This window comes from Lacerta agilis, chromosome 6 (assembly GCF_009819535.1).
Source record: "Lacerta agilis isolate rLacAgi1 chromosome 6, rLacAgi1.pri, whole genome shotgun sequence".
Classification (NCBI taxonomy): Eukaryota; Metazoa; Chordata; class Lepidosauria; order Squamata; family Lacertidae; genus Lacerta; species Lacerta agilis.
Window position 1 is genome coordinate 63,951,747 of NC_046317.1, and position 26,769 is coordinate 63,978,515.

The 26,769-nt window shown below is 44.9% G+C and overlaps 1 protein-coding gene across 4 annotated transcripts; it reads right to left on the reverse strand.

The window, feature by feature from the left end:
* Positions 1-884: 884 nt before the first annotated feature.
* Positions 885-15,211, reverse strand: PTPN7 (protein tyrosine phosphatase non-receptor type 7). 4 transcript variants are annotated; one of them, XM_033153107.1, is made up of 10 exons: positions 15,090-15,211; positions 14,166-14,394; positions 11,770-11,953; positions 10,731-10,815; positions 9,208-9,284; positions 8,981-9,118; positions 6,897-7,007; positions 3,744-3,901; positions 3,084-3,192; positions 885-1,331 (listed from the first exon to the last, which is right to left on the reverse strand). In XM_033153107.1, exons 2-9 carry the CDS (start codon positions 14,282-14,284, stop codon positions 3,132-3,134), a joined length of 933 nt encoding a protein of 310 aa, XP_033008998.1. In that variant the 5' UTR covers positions 14,285-14,394; positions 15,090-15,211; the 3' UTR covers positions 885-1,331; positions 3,084-3,131. The 4 variants fall into 4 exon arrangements, with proteins under 4 accessions (XP_033008998.1, XP_033008996.1, XP_033008997.1 ...); XM_033153105.1 differs by having other exon boundaries at positions 3,084-3,197; positions 15,090-15,207; XM_033153106.1 differs by lacking the exon at positions 6,897-7,007 and having other exon boundaries at positions 3,084-3,197; positions 15,090-15,210.
* Between the last annotated feature and the right edge of the window lie 11,558 nt (positions 15,212-26,769).

Here is a 26,769-nt window from a genome sequence, read left to right on the forward strand (position 1 = left end):
GACCAACCAACTTGCAGGCTCAGGATGAGAACCTCATTTTAAATTGCTAACTCCTGACCCCCCCCTTCCTTTTCAGAGCTCTGTGCTCCTCCAGCTAACCTTGCATTGACTCAATTCACACATTACACATAGCCAAACCATGGTTTACCACTAATGAGAAAATATATGGGTTCCGAATAACATGGCCACAGCACTCCTCCCCATTGTCCTGCAGCTGTGCTCCCTGAAGGTAAGCCACAATTAGTTTCAGTTCAAGCACACATGCTCAGTCTTCACAAATTTGCACATAAATAAACTGAATTAATCACTGTGGCAGGTATTTGTTCTTAAGGAGGAACTTTTGGCCTTTTGTGGATGGACTGTGGGGGGGCACATTTGACCCCAGTGCTTGTATATTTACCAAATCTACAGATTGCTTATTTTCATTTAAGTCCTGAACTGCTCATGCAATCCCACTGAGTGATTTAACACAGCATCCATGTGTGCCTGTATAAATTTGTGACTCGTATATAGGTAATGGATTTCTCTGACAAGTTTCAGTATTGAAACATTTGCTTCTTTATGCATGATCAGCATAATAAAAGCAGTTCCAAGGAAATGATTTCTAGATTCCAAGGAGGAAATGCAGAGAGGAAATAAACTTGCCTAAAACCACATGGAGGCTGCAGCTATTGCCCGGAGAAATACAAATATAAAACTGAGTTTCAAGAGACTGGAGAACATCGGTAGAATAGGTGGGGAGAAAATTATTGTTTCGCAATTAATGAAGTCCCTCTTCCTGAAGACATTTTGGATGCAAGGCCAGGGGGTGGGGTGGGAAGGAGAGCATTCTCCAAAGAAGTGTAACAGGAATGAGGAGAAGAAACTAGATTAGTGACCACATCTGATATCAACAGTCATGAATCCTGAACAGTAAACAATAAACAAAACAAACTATTTTCAAGGAACCTGAAATCTGGTTTAAGTTTGCACACATCATTCAGGGAGTTCAAAACAAGCACAAGAAACACAACATTAGAATTTGAAATCTGCTTTGTGATGGTAGACATTCCTATGATATGCAACCGGCAAGCAGGTACTTCTTCTTGGGCAGAGATTACACTCCAGGCAGTTGAAACTTAAGTACTGTAGTTCTCTCTATATTGCTACTGATTGGCGAGTCAGAAAAAGCCACGCGTCAAGCCATGTGTCAAGGAGGAGAGAAGCCAGTTCCACATGCTAACACAAGAAAATGACACTAGCAGTCTGTGATCTTGGGAAGCTGTGACGCATACATGGCCAGTGTGTGATGGAGGAACTGGTATTGTTCACTGGTTTGTATCATTCCACCCCTGCAATACAAAGAAAAACTATTGAGTTGTGCACTCACTGGGAACTACCTGTACAATGATTCAATTCTCTGAAACAACTAGCATCTTGGGAGAGCCCAACACGACTTGCAAACAATTCAGGTGAAGCTGCCTATTGTTCAAGAAAGTAAAACGCCTTCTAGTGCATCTACTGTATGTACTAAAGATAACAAAAGGAGTGGTGGTGGTAGAAACAATGCTCCCAGGGGCCTCACTGCAAGTGTTGTCCAGGGATAGTGGCCCAGGCTAGGGGAAGGAAGGAGGGAGGAGACAGTGAAGCAGCCACAGTGGGACCATGGAGGAATGCTGGGGGGAAACTAAACACTAGCAGCTGCTATTGAAAAATTGTTGGGTGGATTAAAGAAGGAAACTGACTCAGACTGGTCCATCTAACTCAGTACTGTATTGTCTACACTCGCTGGCAGTAGCCCTCAAGGGTCTTAGACATGTGTCTTTTCCAACCCAAATGGAGATTCTGGGGATTGAATCTGGGAGCTTCTGCAAGCAAAGCAGATGCTCTTCTCCATGGTGGAACTGAAGAGTGCTGTTGCAGAGAGAGTGCCCTCTAGATCGTTGTCATTTTTCCTGATAGCACATGTGCTACATTTTGGTCAAATCTGCTACCGTGCAATCTCCATATACATACATAGTAAAACATTGAAGAAGTGGGTCCAATGATGTATATTTGACCTAACTGTGTCCCAAGCCCATAGTGGTTGAAGGCTGTTGTACAACGGCACATTGTTTCCCTGGAGTGCTGGCCAAGCAAGGCCTACTGGACTCCACACACACACCCCTGCATGGACTGAGATATACACTCTAGAGCACATCAACAACTCCCCAGTGTCAGCATGCTGTGTAGGCCATGGATGGAGGGAACCTGTGGTCCTCCAGATGCTGCTGAACTAAAACTCTCATCATCCCTGAACAATAGCCATGCTGTCTGGGGCTGTTGAGAACTGGAGTCTAACAACATCTGGAGGACTACACATTCCCCAGCCTGTTGTAAAAGAGATCAGTAGCACTGAGCAAGTATTTCGGGGGAAATTGCACTCCATTAATGGAAGTTGGTGAAGACAATCTTGTTTATAAAGTCGTTTGCTTCACTCGATGACTGCCAACAGTATTCTGTTTCTATGCTGTTTTAGTTCATTATTGTAATTAAATTTTATGATTAACTCTCTTAAGAGTCTGCTGGTCAGGGCAGGATAATATTAAACAAAATATTGATGTTCTCAACAGGCAACTTTTATAAGCTTTCAAGGAACTCCAGAGTTCCCTAGAACCGCGTTTGAAAACCACCAAGCTAATCAAAAGGCAGCTCAACTAAGCAGAGAGAGAGAAAAAGTTTCTTTTTATGCTGTATCCCAGAATGCTCAGGAGTAGCACCTCAGGAGTAGGACTTTGGGGCAAAAGATGAGCAAGAGAGCCCTGCAATGTAGCAAGGCTGGTTTACCACATGTTGAAACAATGCACATTAACCTCTGAAGCGGCCTTCGACCTGGTGCCCTCCAGATCCGCTGGATTGCCACTCTCACTTTAGATTGAGCCACTGGGGTGGAAAAAGCACACGTGGGTCAAACTGCTCAGTCCCAGTTAATAAACTTGTGGCGCTGTTCTCAGACTGCTTTACAGGGTGTCAGCACATACAATGCATTGCGCTAGGTTTTTTTTCCTACCCTGTACAGGAATTTTACACGAAATGAGAAAGCTCAGAAGATCGTCAGCACACACCTGTCTATGCGCAGCTGGCAGACTATCCCCAAAATATCCACCTCTCCTTTATTCTTCAGTTGCTGGCATCCAATCTGCGTAGCAATAAAACAGCCTGTCCGACCAATTCCTGCACTGAACAAAACACCAAGATAATGTCAGATTGCAGTGGCCCCATAGGCTTTGAGGGGCATGAGGAAGGTTCTGAATGTCAGGAGAAAGGGGCAAAACCATTCACGCACAAGCAGTGAATGTGAATGCTTTCTGTCTCTCACAATCACAGATCAAGTAGCCTGAGGACCATACATTTTACTTGTTTTACCAGCACCTGCAAATACATGACAGGAGAAAAGTGTGGTTTAGTGGTTAGAGTGTTGGACTAGGATTTGGAAGACCAGGAGTCTAGTCCCCAGTCAGCCATGAAGCTCACTGGGTGACCTTGGGCCAGTCACTGTCTCTCAGCCTAACCTACCTCACAGGGTTGTTGTGAAGATAAAATGGGGAGAGGAGGACCATACACACCACCTAGAGCTCCTTGGAGGGAAAGGTGGTATATAAATGTAAATAAAAGAGGAGGTCCATAGGTTCTGAACTGAGGTTTCAGTCTGGGGAGTTCTTTGTTCAGGCCAAGGTCGCTGTACTCCTTACACTGCTGCAGGGTTATGAGGAAAAGCTTCTCACCTGCAGTGCACAACAACAGGTCCTCTGCTCTCTGTGGCCTGTAGAATTTTCTCCACCTCCCAAACCAAGTGCAAGAAGGTCTTGGCTGATTCTGGGGTCTTCTGGTCTGGCCAGGATGAGAAAACAATATGCTTCACCGTGCGACATTCATCGTTGAGCTGAGAATCATTATGAAACAGAAAGCATATAATTATTCCCTTTATTTCTGATGTTCAGATTGTGAGTGCCATTGCTGCTGCTGCTGCTGTTGTTGTTGTTGTTGTTGTTTATTTTAAAAATATTTATGCTTTTATACATTTCACTAATTTTAGAATCATTTTTACATTTCAAAACTTGACTCCCTTCCCCCTCTTTCTGCAGTTCCTTAAATTTATTTTTAATATCTTCTACATATCCAAATTAACTTAATTTGCTCATTTATTCATCTACTTTAAATATATACTCTTTAAATATATAACCTGTTGGAAGCTGCCCAGAGTGGCTGGGGAAACCCAGCCAGATGGGCGGGGTACAAATATTATTATTATTATTATTATTATTATTATTATTATTATTATTATTATTAAACTGCAGGTTATTAAATAATTCTGCCGATGTTCTTATCTGTTTACAAATTATAGGATAAATTTTATTTTGATTTCCTACCTGCCCTTCACACAAGGTCCCAGGGAGAGTTAAAAGCAATCTTAAATGCAATATTAATAACAATTTAAAAGAAATATAAGGGTAGATCCTAATATATGGCTGCATACACACTATACATATGAAGCACACACAGACGTCAAATCCTGGGAAATGTAGTTCACCTGCCATGGAGTTACAATTCCCACCACCCTTAACAAACTATAGTTTCCTGGATTCTTTTCTGGGTGCATAGGGAAGATGTGCTTCAAATGTATAGCGTTTATGTTAAAAAGTAAAGGTAAAGGACCCCTGACAATTAAGTCCAGTCGCATCCGACTCTGGAGTTGCAGCGCTCATCTCGCTTTACAGGCCGAGGGAGCTGGCGTTTATGCAGCTCCAAATCTTGGGCAGGATAAAGAGGAGTCCAAAAGCACTGTCCTCACACAAGGAGGAGGTATCAGGAGAGCAGAAGTACAAAAATATTTAGGGGGAAAGTACTAAGGTGGGATGGGACCCAAAAACAGTCCAGTAAGGCCTGGACTTGCTCAGTAGCCACAGACTGCAGACTGACTCGTGGGTTTCTAGAAAAGCAGGTGGGAAACGAAACGGAATGGAGTATCATTGAGGAGGGTGTGTCTGCCCAAGGGTGATTCTGCATGGCAGTTTATTATGCTGCTGCTCTCGCTCAGAGGTTTTTCACCCTCAAAATGCCAGTCTATACTTTTTATTTGTAAAATTGCCTGTATACAGCTGTAGCAACTGCTGGTGTGGGAGGCCTTTAGCACATTTTTGAGCAGGGGAAGGGCAGTTTGTCACATGTGTTATGGCATTTCCATGAGTGGCCTCTGTTGCCACACTCCTACTCCCGCTTGCTTCTCACATGAGCAGGTTTGAGCAATAATAAAAACAAATGTTAGAAGCTGCTTAGTGCCCTGTATGAGGCTTGGGAGCAGGCCTCTCTTTCTGTAAATTATGATAATTCCTCTCTCCCCACTACGGTCACATTCCCACCATACATTTAAAACACTCTTATACCACCTTAACCGTCATCGCTTCCTCACAAAGAATCCTGGGAGCTGCAGTTTGTTAAGGGTGGTGGGAATTGTATCTCTATGAGAGGAAAACTACAATTCCCAGGATTCTCTAGGGGGAGCCATGACTGTTAAAGCAGTACAGTACAGATGTGCTTTAAGATGTGTTGGGGTGGAGCAGAGACTCAGTTATATTAGTAAATAAATGATTTGAATGCACTATAAACATGCAACACCAGATGGCGCCAGAGAGCAGGAAATTTTTATACGTGTTTTTCCATAGGTTTTTTTTGTTATAATGATATAATTTCTGACTTGTTTATAGTATTTTTTACTGTGTGTAGATCCACCCCAGCTTAAACCACCCATTTGATCATGTTGTTGCGACAATAGAGGGGAATCAAATCAATCAGTTGTTTCTCGACGCTGTTTCCTACAGCAGAAGGAAGCCCTGCTGCAGATGGGTGGATAGGTGGAACACACCAGGAAGAGGCAAATGTCTCTGTGCAGCAGGAAAAACAACTTGGCACCTCTTGGTTTTTTTTCAAGCCTCTCTAATACTGCAGATAAGCTTCCTTCTGCTGAGGGAGATTCTTGGAGAAGTGTGCATAAAGAAAAACCAGTGAGAAGAGCTACAGGAGACTGATTTGATTCTCTTCTCCTCTGTCAGCAACACTCTTGGATCTCAGGGTGCTTTAGATATGAAGTTTCACCATCAGTTGGAGAAGGCTGGGAGAGAGGAATCATCTTAACTTGCAAAAAGATTGGCACACGCACACACCCACTCAGAGCACTAAATATGTTTTCACTATCATGGATGTTGCGCAATTTCGTTCTGTCAAAATTTCTGGGGAAAACCTTTTTTTAATGACAAGGAAACTGCAGTTTAATCATGTAAACTAACTAATTGGGACAGAGGGAGGAGTGACTGAGGGTGGGGCCTACCCCCCACCCCACCCCATACCCAGGCTACCTTCTGCCAAACTCCACCCGCTGGTGTGGTTGGTAAGCAGAAGATCAGGAGTGTGTTCATAAGCTACTTGGGTACCAACACCGGTTCTGAATGACCTGTTTGCAAATTAACATTCCGTTCTGGACCTTAACTCAGGTGGGAAAGTGCCCACTTGCGAGCAAAATCTGCCAGAGGGTCCACTTTGGCCTGTGAGGCTATTTCCCCCCAAACCATGCCTATTTGTCCATGGGCGTGGGCAGGGTTCAATCCTGCTGGGTGCAGCTTCACCAGTGCATTCCCTGTGAGATGTCAAAGGTCAGGGGAAAGAGGTGTATCTTCAGCATGCAACAGACACTACGTAATGAAGGTGCCAGGTGCACCTGAGTGGGGAGCTAACTCCACAACTTAGGGGCTGCCACACAGAAGGCCCTCTCCCAGGTCACCCCTCCAAACTTCTCACTTCACAGGAGCAGCAATGATTGCACAGTAAACCTTTGCCAGGAAGCACCACTGTCCTTGTTTGTCTCCCAAGCCCTCCTGGCCTACCTGTAGGGCAAAGTTGCGGATGGTGTATTCTTCACACTCACAAATGCCTTGCATGCGGATGGTGAAGGGCCCATAGGTTGCCTCTGTTTCGGGCCAGTAACAGACACATTTCTGAAACCAGAAGGACGAGGATCCCAATGAGGAGAAGTCGCAGCATAAGTCAAAATAAGCGACTGACTCAGAATATTAGCATAATATAAAAAAGCAGAACCATTCAACCACCAGTTCCAGTCACACCAGATCCACCTACACAATCCAGACCACAGTACACCAGGATCAAAGAGCTAGTGCACAGCGGCAAGGGGCCAACAGACCAAACAGGTACTCAGAAAGCCCCAACATTATTTATAGGCTGCTCCAGAAGCTGCCTTATGGGAGAAAATGAACCGAGAGGGATATCAGAGTTAGATGAGGTACCTTAGCCATTTACACTGCCTCCCCACTATACTGAAGATATTTATGCCACCCAACAGAGCCCCCAGATATAATAATGCTGCAATCCTGGGCTTTTTTCAGGCGGAACTCACTGGAACTCAGTTCTGGCACCTCTCAGGTGGGCACCATAGCCATTATAAGAGAACAAGTGAGTTCCAGCACCTCTTTCCCTAGAAAAAATTGCACTGCTGCAATCCTATGCAGACTTAAAGGTAAAGGGACCCCTGACCATTAGGTCCAGTCATGTCCGACTCTGGGGTTGCAGCGCTCATCTTGCTTTACTGGCCAAGGGAGCCGGCGTACAGCTTCCGGGTCATGTAGCCAGCATGACTAAGCCTCTTCTGGTGAACCAGAGCAGCGCACAGAAACACCGTTTACCTTCCCGCTGGAGCGGTACCTATTTATCTACTTGCACTTTGACGTGCTTTCGAACTGCTAGGTGGGCAGGAGCTGGGACCGAGCAACGGGAGCTCACCCCGTTGCAGGGATTCGAACTGCTGACCTTCTGATCAGCAAGCCCTAGGCTCTGTGGTTTAACCCACAGCGCCACCCGCGTACAGACTTAGAGGGAAGCAAAAGACCCACTGAATACTGTGGTTCTCACTTCTGAGAAAACACTTCCCCTCTCTTTGAATGGGCATGCATAAGATTGCACAGCTGTGATCTTTTAAGGAATAGGGTGCAAACAACTCATCAGCAAGGTCCTGCTATGCTGCACTAAAGTCTTGGGATGCATTTTAGAAGTGTGTCACTGGGGGCCTAATTAATCCCCTTCCCCCTGAAGAAGAGAGCTGGCCCATGGTTGTAAATGTCAGCATTCTGGTTGCCCAATTTCCCGCTGCATTTATGACCCAAAACATACAGTTATAGAAGCTTGAGTGAGCATTCTTTGTTAAACTGATTGCTTGCTAATTGTCTCTAGGAGGTTCTGTTGTTCTTTCCTCAGTGACAACCAAATTCTGCTCTTGAAAGCGGGAAACACTTACCATTGCTGTGGTTTTTATTACCACTAATGCTAAAGGGTCCTATGGATGAGCTCTCAGCAGGAATAAAAGTATCAATTGACCATCGCTGTTTGATGAAATGTTTACAAATTTAAGCTTGCTCACTGTTCTTCGGTTAGTGTCTGGAAAGTCCCCTCACCTCCAGGGAATTTGTTTATGCTCACTCACAGCAGATGTAGAGAATTCTACAGGCCCAATACATTTTGCTGCCTGAGGTAAAGACAGTGTTTTAAAAACAAAAAAACAAAAAAGGTGCCGGTACTCACCATGAAGTTGTTACAGTAAGTGCCACACTTTTAACTTTTTTTTAAAAAAAAGTTGCTAGTACTGGGTACCCTTTTCTGGGTACCCAGAAAAAAAAGCACTGGGTAATTGACAAAATGGTGTTCTCTTCATTCCATATATAAAAGCCAACCAGACTGGCACTTGAATCACCAATGCATTCACCACTGAATCATACTTCGGTACTGGCAATGGAGTAGCATTCTCCACTGCACTTGAGGGCAGCAGACTAGCTTAGTGGTTTCAGGACACACTCTGTCTGCTCCTCACACAGACGCACACCCAGCACCTGCCACGTGAGGCAGCCGCCTTACTTTGCCTAATGGTAGGGCCGGCGCTGCTAAAGGCCCACACCAATCATACCTCTTTCTCTTCCTTGAGTTTGGTGAGCATAACGATGAGAGGAGCTCCTTCCTGCCACACCATTGTCCAGAAGTCATTGACTGTATTAAGCATGGGCCCCTGGGTGGCAATATAGGCCTTCTCCTGCCCAGCATAACCCTAGAAGGTGAGACAGAAATATCAACAAGTAAGACACATCCCAACAGCCATCTTCAGAATTCTCATACCTCGATGACCCTCTGGCTCACCCGGATGTAGTTTGCATTAATGTAGCTCTCGTCTTCTTGGCTCAGTGCTCTCTTGAGGCACACACGACTCTGGGGATCTAAAGGGACAGTTTGGTTACAGCGGACACGGTGCCTGAACACACACGGCATCATCTAATTATAATATCCTAACCCTTGGGTGGAAAACCAGTTAGCCTCCAAATGTTGTTGGATTCCAACTCCCATCAGCCCCAGTCAGCATAGTCAACAGTCAGGGATTATGGGAGCCATAGTCCAAGAGCTTCTGGATTCCCCACTCTTGTCACAAGAAGTCAGAAAGCTGGCCAGAACCTCCTACAGAGAGATGCTCCCCACACCAGTCAGCACATCTGACTCAGTCATTGCTACCTCATTGTTCTTCTGTCCTTGCTCAGACTCATTATTTACAATGAATTTGCCTTTTCAACAGTCATGTCAGAAGTGATGTTATGTCACTACAGCAGCTGGAACACAGAGCAGTCATTTTATTTCTACTCACACAGGTAGAGTTTTCATCACACCACAATGGCAAGTCCATCTGGGATATAAAATGGCCTTGAGTTGTTTTCCGCTCAAACACCCGTCACCATCTTAGGCAAACAAGGTGGCATCTACAAGAGGTTCCCCTATGTCTCTGGCCTTTAGAAACTTTCCCACTCTGACTCATCACAACTTCTAAAGCCACAAGGTATTGTTATGATTATGTAAGGCATCCTGCACATCTCAGCAAGGATTGGAATTATGTCTGCTAAAGCCAAAGTGTTGAACTTTTACAGAAGAGGCAGGGAAGCTTTTCATTTCTTTTCTGTTGAGGACTGCATTCCCACATGGTGATGGGGAGCTACCTTCCCAACACAAGTATTCCCACAGCTTATCTGGGCAGGGCTGGGGTGGTGCAGCAAGCAAGGACATAGGACACGCCATGTGGCACACAGCTCCATCATCCAGCAAAGAGGAATGAACAGAGGTCTCTGAAGGAACAGCCAGGAGTGCTACAGCTGTGACTTAGCTGTTATTTTCAGAAGCTAAGGAGTCTGATAATAAAAAACAAAATCTAACCATTTGCTCTGTAGGTGCACAACAGAGCTATGTGTGTCTCTTTTATACTCACTGATACAGTCACAACTGACCTAGAGTCATGCCACCTCTCAGTGTGCATGTAAGAGGGGAGAGCTACACATAGGCCTCAAGGGCCTTGTCTGGCGACAGGACAAAAAATAGGGGCATGCTAGTGTTTCGAAATCTTGAACAAGAATACAAGGTCACATCCCCACTGTACATTTAAAGTGCACTGTGTTCCCTCAAAGGATCCTGGGAACTGTAGTTTATCCCTCACAAAACTACAGTTTTAGGCAGTTCTCAGGATTCTTTGGGGACACACACAATGCGCTTTAAATGTGCTTTAGCTATATGGTGCAAATGTGACCTGACACTGGTCAAAGAATACAAATGAGAATAGATGGGTCCATCGGTCTGCCTCCCTTTGCCATCTCCCCACTTTCCTTGTTCACAAGAGGCAAACATACTTGGTAGGATGGATTTATATCTGTCTTTTGCTGCTCGTCTGGGGATGTCCAGCTCTTCTGCACTGGCAAAGTTGGAGGGGATTTTCTGTAAAGGAGGAAAGAAGGAATTGCTGAAATATTCCCCTCTCTGAAACACAAAGCACCCAAAGTTGGAAAGAGAGACCATAAATGCATATATGTTTTTGCTTCCCAACACATACTCTGAATTGTTCCCTTTTTAACCTGCTATCAGCCCAAAGGGACTGTTATGGAGATCTCTCACCTGCCTAAAGAAGCCTAGCTCTTTATAAAGGGTAGTGGTGTTATGATTCATCTTATAAAACCCAGGAAAAAAGGGAGGGACTTCCTGCTCTGTTAAGATGCTAGGCACAAAATGCTTATTGCCATAGCATGGGAAACATGTGACACTCCAGGTGTTCTTGGACTACAACTCCCATCCTCCTTCACCATTGGCCATGCTGGGTGGGGGATATGGGAGTTGGGAGTCCAACAGCATCTGGAGAACCACAGGTGGAACAGTTTTCTAACGGGAACACATAAGAAGAGGGAGCTGGATCAGACCAGTGACCCATCTAGTTCAGCATCCTGTTCTCACAACCAGATGCCTAGGAGAAGCCCAACATCAGGACCTGAGCACTCTCCCCAGTTGTGATTACCAGCAACTAGCATTCAGAGGCATACTGCCTCCCACATTAGGTAGAACATAGGAATCATGGCTAGATGCCATTGAGAGCCTTATTCGTCGTGAATTTGTTTAACCTTCTTTTAAAGCCATCGAAGATGGTGGCCATTTATCAACTTTCACCAAACCATGCATAATTTTATGCAATTTTATCATGTTGCCTCTCACACCTTTCCTCTAAACTAAAAAAAACCCCAAATTCTGGAACCTTCCCTGAGCATTCTGGTTGCTCTCCTCTGAATCTCTCCCAATTCTACAATATGCAGTATTGGACTGCCTCTGGATTGCAGGATGGTGTGCAACTGGAGGAGCTTAGCTTGGAATGAAATTAGGACGAGGCACTTATGAGTGTCTCACCGCAAACTCCTCTTGAAGATCCTCTAGGCTCCAGTTCTGCTGCTGGAGCATCCTCTGAGTAAGAACATGGCTGGTGGTGTTCAGGAGCTTCACTGTGACATCCCTTGGAGTGGAGACGGATGAAATGGGTTCTGTGTTGCTCAGGGAACTCATGTCCAGCACCAGCGACACGTTGGAGCCCCTTCTGAAAGGGAAAGAAACCCGAATGTCCAAATTATAAGCTTAGAGAAAGCCATCTATAGAATAGGGTGGAAGAGCTGTGTGAATTGTGAAAGGGGTAAAATATGCTGCTGCAAGCTACTGAAAAGATACACAATAGTAACTTCGATCAAAGGCAATTTTAACCCTGCATAAATCTTCTAGAATGATACATGTAAAGTTCATTTACTTGTCAAGTGTATATTGACAATGCTTCCCTCTCCATCTTCTGAATATAAATTGTTTTAAATTCTAATATTTTTTACATTTTTGTAACCTACCCAAGGACCTTATGCCCAAGGGAAGACAACAAATCTAAATAATAAATAAATACCCCAGACTCTAGCTGCAGCATCACACAGCCACTCCAGACTGAGAGAAACTAGAAGGAATGCCCGAGATTGAGGATTTAACTATTATATGCTGAATATGCAGCATACAGTACCAAAGCAATATTGTCACTACACAATTATTGGGATCCCAGCTCATGAGTGTCACACATTAACCAGTCAGAGAGTTCCTATGTTGTCCCAGTTTCAGACTGATATTGCAATGATATATTTTAAAAATCCTCAAATTGGTTCTAATGATTATGGCAGTCCATTCCTTCTTCCAGAACAGAAATATTCCGGACTAAGCACAAACAGGGCAAGGGGAATTCTGCAAATGGCTGTGTGAAAGGAATTCTAAAACACCAATACCTATGTTATTCCCTTCTCTGTGTGTCCCCTCTAAGGGAGGTATAGAGGGTGGCAGGACAAAAAAGGGCCTTTTCTGTGGTGGCTCCCTGCTTATAAAATGCTCTCCCAAAGGAGACACACCTGACGTGATCATTCTGTATTTAGGCATCAGGTAAAAACATTTTTATTTATCCAGGCCTTCAGCCCTTATTTGATGTTCATTGAGGTTGGTTAGAATTGCTTTCTTTACTATATAATAAAGATGTAAGAATGCCATCATCCTGCAGTTCACTTGTCCACAGACAGGTGGTGCTGCGAAGTACAGTGTAATGAGAGGCAGTGAATGGCTGGTCTAGGCAAGCTGCAGAGGGTCAGCTGGAACAAGCTGTAGCAGCCCCCCAGCAGCTCCACTGGCTCCTCCACCTACCTGCCCTGGGGCCTCTGCTCCTGGATCTAGACCCCCAGACTGACTGGTGCCACTAATGGCCACCTTGGGGATCTGTTGCTTTTGTACCGCTGCCAATTAGGGTGAAAAAATAGCCCAATGCAAGGAGGAGGAAGGTGGTCAGAAGCCAGGGTCTGCCAGTCTGGTAATCTGCCTCTGCCAATGCCACCACTTATGATAAAGAGCCAGCCTGGCTAAGATCCCCAGACCAGCCACCGCTTCTGGCCTCTATCCTGTAGTGCTCATCTGGCCAGGCCATCGCTTCATCCAACTTGGCTGCAGCAGTGGCATGAGGTGGAAAGCAAAAGGTCTGGGGGGTGGGATGCAGTGTCACGTGAGGGGGAGGGAGGCGCGTGAGTTTGGAAAAGGGTGGGTTAGTGGGAAGAGTGGTAGGTTGATGGAAAGGTTGACATGTTGCTGAGTAAAATGAGTAGAGGTGCAGCCAGTAATTTAGGACGTTTGTCCCATGATTTCAAGTCACAGGTCCAAGAGATGTCCCCCCACCCCACCCTATCCTTCCACTTTCCCCAGGAAAACCCACAGGTTTTTGTGCAGATTGACCTTCGTTCTGATTCAGCAGTAAACAGCAGGTTTTCCTAGGGGGTGGGGGAAAGCCACCCTCTCAGACCCAAGACTTGAAATCACAGGACAAATGGATGGGCCCTTATATATATTTATGGATGAGCCTTTTGGGGGTTTTACTTGCAGTCTTAATATGTCCTGTTCTTCCATTGCAAATCACTTTGAAACACTTCCTTGTAAAAGGTGGCAAATAACTATAATAAACAATAATTATAATACTAAGCATAGCCAGAGTCTTATTTCTAAAAGTCCCATGCACTGGACTCAGCACTAGTCTTGAGTACAGCTGCATGCCGCTGGAAGCAGCCTGGTTCATATAAAGCTGCCCATGGAAGTATATTGTTCCTCACTAGGGTGCTATGAGTCCCCTGTTCTCCCAAAGCACCCCTTTTCATCTGTTAAGTGGCTTTCTAGCACAACGACTTGTACATAAACTCTCGGCCCCTGGTATCTGCACATTGAGCCTGGAACACAGAGCACTCTCAACTCACCTATCCTGCAGACGCACATGTTTCTTGACTTCCTGACACTTCTCCATTCCTGCCCTCTTTCGCTTATGTAGCAGGCTGAAACGATCAACTTTAGGGCATGCTGAACAGGAGAGGACCATGCTGTGCCAGCAAAGGATTCTCTGGACTGAGGTATGAGAGGTCAGCCACCCGAGGAACCCTGAGAGCAGCTGCCATGCGGGTCAATGAGCCCATGGGGCTGGAGGAACACCTAGAAACCACAAAAAGCAAGCAGTTTCTTGAAGAGAGCTCCGTCAACTTCCTGTATGTCACTCACGCCCCTGTTCGGAAGGAAGAGGCTGCAACGAAAAGCCCCACGTACATCTAACAGAGCCTCGCGCAGAGACTGTCTAGACCAGGGTTTCCCAAACTTGGGTCTCCAGATATTTTTGGACTACAACTCCCATCATCCTTAGCTAGCAGGACCAGCGGTCAGAAATGATGGGAACTGTAGTCCGAAAAATAGCCGGAGACCCAAGTTTGGAAAACCCTCATGTAGAACATGGCTGTCTTTGGAACATGCCACTTCCTGCAGGTACAAAATCCCAGTCTAGAAGGAATCTCTCTGTGTGTAAGGTCTGGAGCAAAACTACCGCTTACATCAACACACATGCACATTCACCAAATTAGAACCTGCAGAGCCAGAGGAGGGACATGTTTTTCCTACGGTAGTCCAGCTTAGGAAAGAGAAAGGCACAAATAGCAGAGCTATGGGCAATCAAGTTCACATAAACCAATTGGGAAGTCACAGGCCCCTTAAATCAAGCGGGCATTCTTGAGCATGGCACTCCTGTTCAGCCCCAGCATCTGGGCATTATTTCCTCTCCACAACACACACTTAGCAGACACAGAGGTTTTCTCCCATGCCCACCCTCTTCCGACACTCCCGCTTGGATAGTCACTCACCCACTGCTGTCGGCAAACCCATCTCTCCTGCTGTTTATGACCAGGCACCCAGTGAAATAAATAAATAAAAGGCGAGCGCAGGAAATTCCTTATCACTATGCTGGTGGTTGCTCTGGCACTTCCCCCTCTTGCTCCACCCTTGCAGCCACCCACACACATGTGCCGGCCACAAACCTCACAGCTCCATCCGCTGCACAGCCCCTCACAAGGCAGTGCGGAGACTCAAATCCTTTCTGAGCATTCTGCCCCAAGGATTACTATATTTTGTAGCTACCCAACAGAAAGCAGTAGATCTCTGGTTGCAGATAACACAGGGGGAGAATTTGGCCCTCAGACGGGGCAATCTTCTGAAGGCCACAGTCCAGCGACAGGCAAAAGCTAGCAGAGCAACAATTCCACCCATTGTGCCACACTGATGGCAAACCCAGATTTTAGCAATCCATTTCAGAGGAGCAATTTGTAAAGGGCTTGCCCACATTTGAGCATTATTTAGCTGTTAATCCACTCCACCACCACCCCATTCAAATTAGACAAGAGTAGTCCATACCCAGACATATTTCAATATGTATAGGAGAAGCAATTTTGGTCTTTCCTGTGCATACCAGCAGGCATGGCCTTTGTGTTTGTCCCTGTCTTCTAATTGGTCGATTCAGCTATGCCAGTTAGGTACTGACAGGGCATGTGTGCAGCTAGCTGTGCACACACCTCAGGTTTTTTGTTTCTTTCTTTGCTTAATGTCCCTACCCAAGAAGTGATCAAATGCATACAGTCAAGCAATTGTAAATTAGCTCGTGCAATTTTTGATTTTGTGCAAATCTGAGGGATCAAAAGGAATGTTAGACCAAGCTCCTGATTACTATTAGCATGTGCCCTTATTAGAATGTGCACAAGTAAATAAATATTTGTGTGCAGACCTAGAACAGGGAAAGGTAGTGGAGGGCAGGGAAGTTTTGATTGAGGTGAGGTTCCAGCAGACACAGCACAAAAACGCTCCATCAGTCATCCACTGATATGGACAGGAAATACTGAAATGCCTGTGAAAAATGTGTGGGCACACAGAAAAAACAGATCTGAATAATCTAATATTAAACCCCCACCTGGAAGCATCCTTAATCTGCTACAGCAGGGTTCTTGAACACAATAGGACACTAAAGCAAAATAAAAAGATTCTTGTTGAAATAAATCAAAGGACCACCTACGTCCAGCATCCTATTCAGGCTACTACTTCCTTTTTACCAGTCCCCTCATTTTGAGGAAGTTTTCTTTTTTGAAGTCAAATTTGACCATGTTGGATTTATTTGGCAATTAGACATTCACACACATATTTAATTTAATAGTGCTAGACTCATTGTTCCCAATGTTGTGTCAACAACATTTACAGATCGCACCAGGTCCTGGGCACCACTTGTAATATTAAGTCCTGGTTTGCCACTCCTCTGGTTGCTTCCATGACCAACTGTTCTAGGGCACGGTCATTTAGAATATCAAGAAATTTAATCCCTTGTTGTGACTGGACCAATCTTTGTGAATAACCCATTACTGCAACATTTTCTCTTATAAGTGCTTCTTTGCTCTCATCCTTCATCTCAAAATCTCCTTGAATGTTTTGATCTGGGGGACGATAGCATGTCCTCCATATTATGTCCTCCATATTATTCTTGGGGCTTGGTATCACCCACCCACAATGATTTTGTGGAGGATTCTGCCCTTTTTGGGATTTCTTGCTTGCTGGACCCAAGGCCCTTTTAGACATTCTGCCTACCACAGTAATGGAATTGTAAGGTTACCCTGGCAAATTTATTCTGTATAACCCTGCATTCATCCCAAGTAAAAAAACAAAAAACAAAAAGCCAGAAAGGAGTAGATCAGGCACCCCCAACCTGCGCCGCTCCAGATGTTTTGGCCTACAACTCCCATGATCCCTAGCTAACAGGACCAGTGGTCAGGGATGATGGGAATTGTAGTCCAAAACATCTGGAGGGCAGAAGGTTGGGGATGCCTGGAGTAGATCAATCCATCTCTCTGCATGTAGATACACTGTTGGCCTGAGATACCCATGACTAACTGCCCAATCCTATGCATGTTTACTTATTCCACTGAGGTCTGTAGTACTTAATTCTCCTATATACTCTGCCTGCAGTGCACTCCCACCACTGAGTACATACAATGTTCACCACAGTATCAATCCTGTTGTTTTTCATGGAATACAGTACTACATTTTTATGTAGTTTGGAGAAAAACACTTTCGGTCTGTATTGAGAAATTTTTTGACCCGGCTGTGTTTTAAGCCAGCCATGTGTACACATGCTTGAGTTGGGAATTCTTCTTGAATGCTGTTGATACATTGGGCAATAAAGCTTTATTTAAGAACCTAAATAATAAGGAAAGGGGGGCAGTTAGCAATAATAAACAGACAAAACTGTGCATTGAAACAGAAGTATTTAAGCTGGTGAAGACAATGGAAATTTGCACAGCATTACACAGCAACACGATTGGGCAACACAATGTCAGTTGAAACACACTGCAGTTGAGATCTCATACAGATAACCAAAATGAGAAGGACTCTTTCCATTGTAGCCAGAAAATTGCTGAGTTCTGAACAAGCTGCAGGCAAGAAAATGGAAAGGATGTGGGCAGCAGTGTGGACAAAATATGTTCAGCTGACTAACATGGCAGAAAAGTAATCAGGGTTACCATTAGGGTATCGAGGAAGAAACCCAAATTCATATCTGCTGGATAATGCAACGAAGGACCTTACTGTATCTTCAAATCCAATATTAATTTTGGTTACTCTGTTTCAGAAGGTATAAGAAAAGCAGAATAGGGTCTGTAAGCAGAAAAGGGTCTTTCAAGTGTGGAACCAAGTTTGCGGTTTGTTTCCCCCAAAGAAACCAAGAGCGGTAAGCCTAGAACATATCTTGGTTACAGCTCCCAGTTTGTCTGGAGTGAAACAAATCAGGGTTTGGGCCTAATGCCACCATTCCCATCATCCCGAGCAAACTACAGTTCCCAGGATTCTTTCGGGGAAAGTCATATGCGTTGAATGTGCTTTAAATTTATGGCACAGATCTACCCACAGTGGCAGGGATAACCCAGAACAGGGAAGGAAGAGTTTGAGATTAGACATGCAGTTTCTAGGCACCCAGCCCAAACTCGCCCATCACAACAGCAAGGGAAGAATGGTTTTGAACTCTTTCATTTTACACTGTGGCTTCAGAGTGGCTCCTACCAACCCACCACAGCAGGGCTGGCATGGTGGGGCAGAGCGACACTCCTGAGTCCCGACACTGGCATCACTGCAGCTTACCTAGAAGGAACCTAGAAGAGGGGTGGGGAGGAGAGAAGATGCCAGTAACATGGGAGGGCCAGATTGGCTCTGCCTGGCACCTGCACAGACTTCACCAACACCCTATCCAACATGGGGCCATCTAGGTAAACCGCATTTATGATGGTGGATTACTACTCCTGCCATCCTTGCCCATTGACCATGCTGGCAGGGGCTGATGGAAACTTCACCTAAACAGGGAGAGGAGGTTCAGTACTGAATTGCCTGGAGTCATAACTTACAATTTCCAAGCTTTTTTATTATTTTACAGGGCAAGGGGTAAGATATATGAATGAATTTATTACAAGTACCCTGGCAGAGCCTAGGGCTTGCCGATCAGAAGGTCGGCGGTTCGAATCCCAGCAACGGGGTGAGCTCTCTTTGCTCGGTCCCTGCTCCTGCCAACCTAGCAGTTCAAAAGCACATCAAAGTGCAAGTAGATAAATAGGTACTGCTCCGGCGGGAAGGTAAACGGCGTTTCCATGCGCTGCTCTGGTTCGCCAGAAGCAGCTTAGTCATGCTGGCCTCATGACCCGGAAGCTGTACGCTGGCTCCTTCGGCCAGTAAAGTGAGATGAGCGCCACAACCCCAGAGTCGTCCGTGACTGGACCTAATGGTCAGGGGTCCCTTTACCTTTTACTTTACCCTAACATCCCCCCAGTTGTAGCTTCTTTCATGCCCAAGTTTCATATTTAATATAAAAGGAAAGAGCCACACTCGGGCACCATGCATATATATATATACCATTTAAAAACAACTCTCTTCTGCAAATGCAAATGGTCTGATGCAGAAATCCTTCGGAATATTTGCATTTGCATTTTGCTAATAACCCTCAGAATTACCAAATAGGTAATGCATAGATTTTTGTTAACTTGTGCAGACATAGAATTCATTGCGTTTTTATTTTTACTTTTAAAGATCTGTCTGATCTTCCTTTGAGTTTGGGGTGAAATCATCAATAACAGGAAGCGAAATTGACAGGGTGGTTTGACAGAAAGAGGCAAAGAGAGCGGAGGAGGTGGAAGAGGAAGTGGTTAAAAAAAACGGCTCAGTTCTTTCTTAGATGCTAGGACCCTCGGCAAAATGAAACTGCCAATAGGCTCTGATCTGCCTTGGGATCATTTCAGAGTTTAATCAGCTAGATTACCAGCTTGCTATTCAGGCTTTATTAAGAAGAGAATATTCACACCACAAATCAAAGGAAATGTGAAAATCCTTTTCCACTTCCTATTTGCCTTCAGCCTTCACCCAACCCCAATATTAAATCCTACAACCGAATCTTCTGCCTGTTTATCTTTATTTACTTATTAAATGCATAGGTCACTTTCTTTGTCAAGCCAAAGTGACTTACAATATTTTAAGCAAACAGAAAAACACATACATATATTAAAACCAGCATTAAAAAAAACCCTAAAGGCTTTTTTTTTTAAAGGTGGCTCACAACACCCTGCCCAGGCAAAAAGGCCATAAATAACCAAAAGTCAAAGTTCTGATGAAAAAAATGTTTTCGCCTGGCAACCTAAGCTTTATGTCTAGTTTGGCCTTCAGATCTTCTGCATTTGGAAGCAGATGGGGTGGAAATGGGAGACTAGAGTTCCTGAAAATATCCCCAGGATATTTAACTGCCCTGGATTTGGAACGAAGCCACATCTTCCTCCCTCTGGAGACAGTGGCAAGCTGTAGCAAACAGTCCCACTGTTTTTCCTCTATGGCTGTTGACTGTTAGAATTACTCAGCTGCCCCCTCCCATCCAATGCCTTCTGCTGCTGCAAGTTCCTCCTCTGCACCCCCCTGGCTGCCAGCTAACAGCATAATTGCCAGAGGCCCTGGCTCAGCCTGAGCAGCATTCTAATGAAGTACAATGCATACAATCCGACCGTCATTAGACATTAATCATGTGATTATCTCTCCCTTGCTTTTTTATTATTAATAGAAACAGCAGCCATGGTGGGGGGGGGGAGGGGAGAACAATCCAAACTGGTGCCATGGTGCACATGGAGGGACGGCATCTTTTGCGCCGCACCCTTTTCTGGCTGAAAATCACCCTTCTGAAGCTGCTATTTGTCTCCAAAGGTCTCATCAGAGCAACTTGTACCTTTAGGGTTGGGGGATGGGAAACAGCACCTTGGGGAGGTGGGGATTTTAAGCTGAGAAATGGTGTGGAGAGAAAGGTTCAAACCTCACCCCTCCCCGCCCCACAGCCCCAGGTTTTCCTCTGCACTGCTACTTCCAAAACCTGTAAGGAGAGCAATACAAGAAGGCACACACTTTCTTTTTTTAAAAAAAATTCCTTATTCTATTCATTATTATTTTTTACAAATCTTTTTATTGAGTTGTACATTGCGTATTTAAATTCAAACATTAATCACCATCATCATTTAGGATTCCCTGAATCCTTTGACTCCCCTCTACCCTTCCATGGTTACCATTTTCAATCCTTTTTCAACTGCTTCACTTATTACCTCTATTTTTCTTAGTTTTTTTTTAGTATATTACAAGCGTTACTCAAATCCTGCCAAACTTTTTAGTTGTTTAGGTAAAAGGTAAAGTTAAAGGACTCCTAGATGGTTAAGTCCAGTCAAAGGTGACTATGGGGTTGCGGTGCTCATCTCGCTTTCAGCCCGAGGGAGCCGGCGTTTTTCCACAGACAGCTTTCCGGGTCATGTGGCCAGCATGACTAAACCGCTTCTGGCACAACGGGACACCATGACAGAAGCTAGAGCGCACCGAAACACCGTTTACCTTCCCGCCGCAGTGGTACCTATTTATCTACTTGCACTGGCATGCTTTCAAACTGCTGGGTTGGCAGGAGTTGGGACAGTGCTATGGGAGCTAACCCCGTTGCACGGATTCAAACCACTGACCTTCTGATCAGCAAGCCCAAGAAGCTCCGTGGTTTAGAAGAAGAAGAAGAAGAGTTTGGATTTGATACCCTGCTTTATCACTACCCGAAGGAATCTCAAAGAGGCTCACATTCTCCTTTCCCTTCCTCCCCCACAACAAACACTCTGTGAGGTGAGTGGGGGTGAGAGACTTCAGAGAAGTGTGACTAGCCCAAGGTCACCCAGCAGCTGCATGTGGAGGAGCGGAGATGTGAACCAGGTTCACCAGATTACAAGTCTACCGCTCATCCCATTCCTTCTTAAAGTTCCTCTATTCCTGGTTTCTGATTTTCCAGGTCAGTTTTGCCATCTTTGCATAGTCCATCATCTTCATCAGCCATTCATCTCTGGTCAGGACTGTTAAGTTGTGGGTGGACACAGCAGACGACACAGTGATTTCCAAACAGCTCTTGTTTATTCTCAGGCTGGAACAGAAGTGAGCTGAAGGCCTCAGCAGCCTGCTTATATAGAACTCAGCTACAAAGCAACAGTAACAACTTTCTGTAGTTACCCAATCCCTGAACGTCACATCTCAATTCCTCATTTGCATATGCGGACCTGAGTGAAAACTGCAGCAGAATGAACTATATACACACACCCCTAGTGGCCTAGGGTGAGAACTTCAATACATAACAAGGACTTTATCGTCTTTCCATCTCTGGGCCAGTAGTATCCTCGCTGGTATTTTTTATTCATTGAATCATTTATTTGTTTAAACCATAAGTGTTTAGTTGTTGTTGCTGTTTAAAAAAACCATTTGTTTTGTTACTTGCCCCCTTTACTACCCCTTTACTTTTTTCTTTTCTGTTCCCTTTTTTTCCCTGGCGGCAGTGGCAGCCATGGAGCTAATTTTGGCAGCCATCTCCTGGCTGCTGCCATCCCCCCCCCCCCCCGAATGCCCTGGGCTGAGCACTGTGTTGTTCTGGGGCATCCAGGGAAGAGGGGACAGCAGCCTCCACTGGCAGACTCATCTGTGTGGGTGTCAGACACTAAAATCAGCTGATGTGTTAGAGAATGGTAACAACACATTCTCACATGAGTGATGGGGATGAAGGTGTTGCACCTCAGTGGCACAACATATGTTTTGAATGTAACAGATCCCAGGTTCAATGTCTGGTGTCACTGGATAAGGTTGGCAACATCTGTCTAAAACGATGAACCAGTGCTCTGACTCAACGAAAGACAGCTTCCTGTGAATGCAGATAGGAGAGCAAACATGAACCCAATTGTCCCCACTTGTTACTCACGATGGAATTCATTTTGTAATGAAGAAAGGTTGAACCAAACAGACCCATTTGGTTCAGTTTTTCATTTGTTTTGTGACAAGTGCATATACCCCCCCCAAGCAATGCAAAAGTGCATATATATATTTTGTTGTTGTTGCAAAAGTGCATTTGTGTGTGATGAAGGCCGCGTGCGTGCCCTTACTACTTGGGAGTGTAGAAACCTGGGTTCAAAGTTCAGGATCCTGAGAACCTTTGCTTTTCTTTAAAGAGAGAGAGAATGGAAGTTTCTCATCCTTGTGGCTGGAAAGTTTTTCTTGAAAGAATGGGCAATTCCTGCCAAGCAACATTTCCCCTGGCTGAGAGTGAAACTTCAGTGCCTTGTACAGTTTATTTAAAAACCTTGCCCTCACCCATTATTAGCAAAACGAGAATAAAAGATGGAAAATGGGAAAAACTGCAGAAAGCACGATTCAGAATAAGAGAACTTGTGCTTATGTACTCCGCTTGCATGATTTATACAGCCTGCGGAATTCAGCCGTTGAATTTGTGAAGAGCATGTGAGTTGTCCAGATGGAGTAGAGTGCACACAAAGCAAAGAGTGTGCAAACAGAACCCAGAGTATCCCCCCCTTTTTAGAGCTGTGAGTGAGTGTGCACACAGTCCTGCATGACTAATCTTTTAGAAAACCCTTTAACAGGGAAATCAACAGTTCACTGGAAGATGAGGCTTCTGAGGGATAGGAACAGAAAAGGGGAAGAAAAGTATCTGTCAAGGGTAACACTGGCTTTCACTTAAGCTTCTTGAATATTTTCAGGTCGCCTCTCCACACAAAGTCCTCTTGGAGCATTGATGAACGTCATAAAGTTACAATAATGCAATATACGGTGGTCCCTCGGTTTACAAACCTAATCCGTTCCAGAAGTCCGTTCTTAAACCAAATCCATTTTTAAACCAAGGCGCGCTTTCCCTAATGAGGCCTCCCGCCGCTGGTGCCCTTCCACCGTTCGGATTCCATTCTTAGACCAAGGTAATGTTCGCAAACCTGGACACTACTTCCGGTTTTGCGGAGTTCGTAAACTGAATAGTTCGTAAACAGGGCTGTTCTTAAACCGAGGTACCACTATAGTGTAAAAAACCACCAGCATTTCTCAGTCTAAAGGCTTTAGAGATCACTTTTTGCCCTGCCGGAGCTACCTGTGAAATCCATTTAAATGGAGATGCTGCTGAATAGAGATTGAACCTGGCTTTGAGGGGCACTGGAAAGGTAGTATTTTACTACTGGACTATGGTCCTTTCCCCTTGGTATGTTTGTTTTAAGTATTCATATCCTGCTTTTTTCAAGCTAAGAGGCTTTGTGGAGCAACTTACAGTAAAAGTTAAAATCCATCACAAAGGACCAATAAAACCATAAAAATGATGAGAGCAATGGGTTAGCAACACAGCAAATGGCACGACACTGAGTTAAAATCCACGGATCTAAAATGACTGGGTGTTTTTTTGTTTTTGTTTTAGCTGGTGCTGAAAAGGTATCAGACCCAGTGCTAAGCATACTTCCCCGAGAAGAAAGTTCCAGAGCCAGGGTGCCACCACTGAAAAAGCCCTCCTTCTGGTCATAGTTTACCTCAGCTTCATTGGCTGGGTTGGGGGAGAGACATTTGTGGCAGATTGCAGAGGACAAACAGGCTTGTATGAGAGCAGCTGGCCCTTCAAAGCAGCCTTGCTCTCTGCCACATAGAGTTTTAAAATTAACACCGGCACTGCGCTTAGAAACAAAGTGGGACTGCTCTTTTCCTCATTGCTGGCACTACGAGTTTCTAAATGCAATCCTCTCTCACATGTTACAAGACTCAACACCTTTAGGAGCCTGAGATGGTGTGCTACTTTATTTCTCTCCCCTACAGCTAAGGCTGCATGATATTTCAGAAATTTGAGCACTCTCGATATTTATATCCAGGACTTTTTTTTCTCCCAGCCGGAGCTCAGTGAAGCTCAGCTCTGGCACCTCTCAGGTGGGTGCCACTGCCGTTGTAAGAGAATAAGGGAGAAGTTCGTGGTGAGCTCTGGCACCTCTTTTTCTAGAAAAATAGCACTGTCTGTACCCGTATCATCTATAGCAGCCTTAATAGCAGCCAAAAGGATAGCATTACAACCCTGACTCTGCAACGCTGCCTGGCCATGGGATTTATAGTATGTGCCAGGCTCCCTGTGTAAGGGCCATAGCTCAGTGCTAGAGCATATGATTTGCAAGCAGAATGCCCCAGGTTCATTCCCTAGCATCTCCAAGTAAATTTAGGAGAGACTGCTGTCTGAAACCCGGAAGAGCTGCTTCCAGTCAGTGTAGACAATACTGACCCTAGATGGAGCAATGATTTGATTCAGTACAAGCCACCCTCCCATGTTCTTTTGGATATATTCTTCAAATCAGGCATATTAAGCCAATATATGTGTTGTTGTTGTTGTTCAGTCGTGTCCGACTCTTCGTGACCCCATGGACCAGAGCACGCCAGGCACGCCTATCCTTCACTGCCTCCCGCAGTTTGGCCAAACTCATGCTAGTTGCTTCGAGAACACTGTCCAACCATCTCATCCTCTGTCGTCCCCTTCTCCTTGTGCCCTCCATCTTTCCCAACATCAGGGTCTTTTCTAGGGAGTCTTCTCTTCTCATGAGGTGGCCAAAGTATTGGAGCCTCAGCTTCAGGATTTGTCCTTCCAGTGAGCACTCAGGGCTGATTTCTTTAAGGATGGATAAGTGTGATCCATGGGATATATGTGTACACCAATATATGTGTTCACCACTAGAGGGCACAGTTCCCTGCAATCCTGCCAAGCATTTCAATTGAACAATATTTCCATTTCCTGGCAGCTCCAGCTACACCAAATCCTTCCTAAGCTTTGCAAGAAGAGGATGGATCCTACAAGCTACTAGTCAGCTAGTTTCTGCTGTGCTCTGCTCCCCGAGCGTCTGCCTTGATCTGCAAGCTATTAATCTTCATTTATTTCACTTCTGTCATCAAACTCAGCCTGTCTCGAGGCTGTGGCAGCTCCTGCTGATCTCCTCGCTGCCCCTCCTAACTTTCATGCTCCAGACCATGACCTCAGCTTGCCTTGCAGCTGCAAAGGAAACCCCTGGCATCTAATTAATCACTAATGCTCACCTTTAATTTCACTTCTCAGCTGGATCCCCAAGCAGACCCCAGCACCAATCATGACTTGAAACAGCTGGCTTTTAAATCTTGCATTTGAAGACGACAGTGCTTATGGGCTTCTTTTGCCTCTCCTCTCCTTTGGGGGGTTTTCACATCACATTTCCAACTACCACTTGAATCCAGAAAAGTTAAAATTAGATTTTTAACTGCTCGGGACAACTTCACAATAGGCTTCTAAAAGCTATCAGAAGCACCTGTCCAGCTAATGTTGGAAATGAACAGGGCCCAAGATAATTTGCTGTCTGAGGCAAATATGCTCCCCCATTCCTATTCCACATACATATGCTGAATTCTGCTTCAACACAAGTGATGGGTAGTGGTGGCTGGTGCCCACTGAGAAGGGCTAAAGGCAGGGAGGCCAACAGTAGGTGGCGCCAGAGCCATTGACAAGCAGAGCCAACTATCTCTACATTTGTCCCCAACTTTTCCCCCAATGAGTTCTTCAAAGGGGTGACTAAAGAGGAGGAAGCTGAGACTCAGCAGCACTCTGTGGATTTGTTGGAAGTAAAAAGGAGGCTGAAGGAAAGGCATTTTGTGCTTGCTTATTGTTAAGCATTTGGGTGTCAGATCTAATGCAGATAATCCAGAGGTGTTGTCTTCTACATCCATTATACAGTTCAATCATTTGCTGAAAATGTACCTCCTTATCATGGCCTTTTACCCTTGTGATTTATATATACACTAGTACCTTGGTTTCAGAACAGCTTAGTTTATGAACAACTTGGAAATAGAATGCTGCAAAACCAGAAGTAGGTGTTCCAGTTTGTGAACCTTGCCTTGGAAGCTGAACATGTCCTGAACAAGTAGGTGTTCCATTTGTAAATTGAGTCCCCCCCTGCTAATCAGAGGCTTCCTGTTGAGTCTGTTGGCTGTCGAGTCGTGAGCACCCACGCAACACAAAGGTGATATTTGGAGCTTTTGTTTTTGCTAATTTTTTGCGTTTTTGTTTGTATGGCTTTTTTCGTTTTGTTTTGTTTTTTACTGTTACTTGTTCTTCGTTTTTGTGACTATGTGGAACCCAGTTCAGCTACTGATTGACTG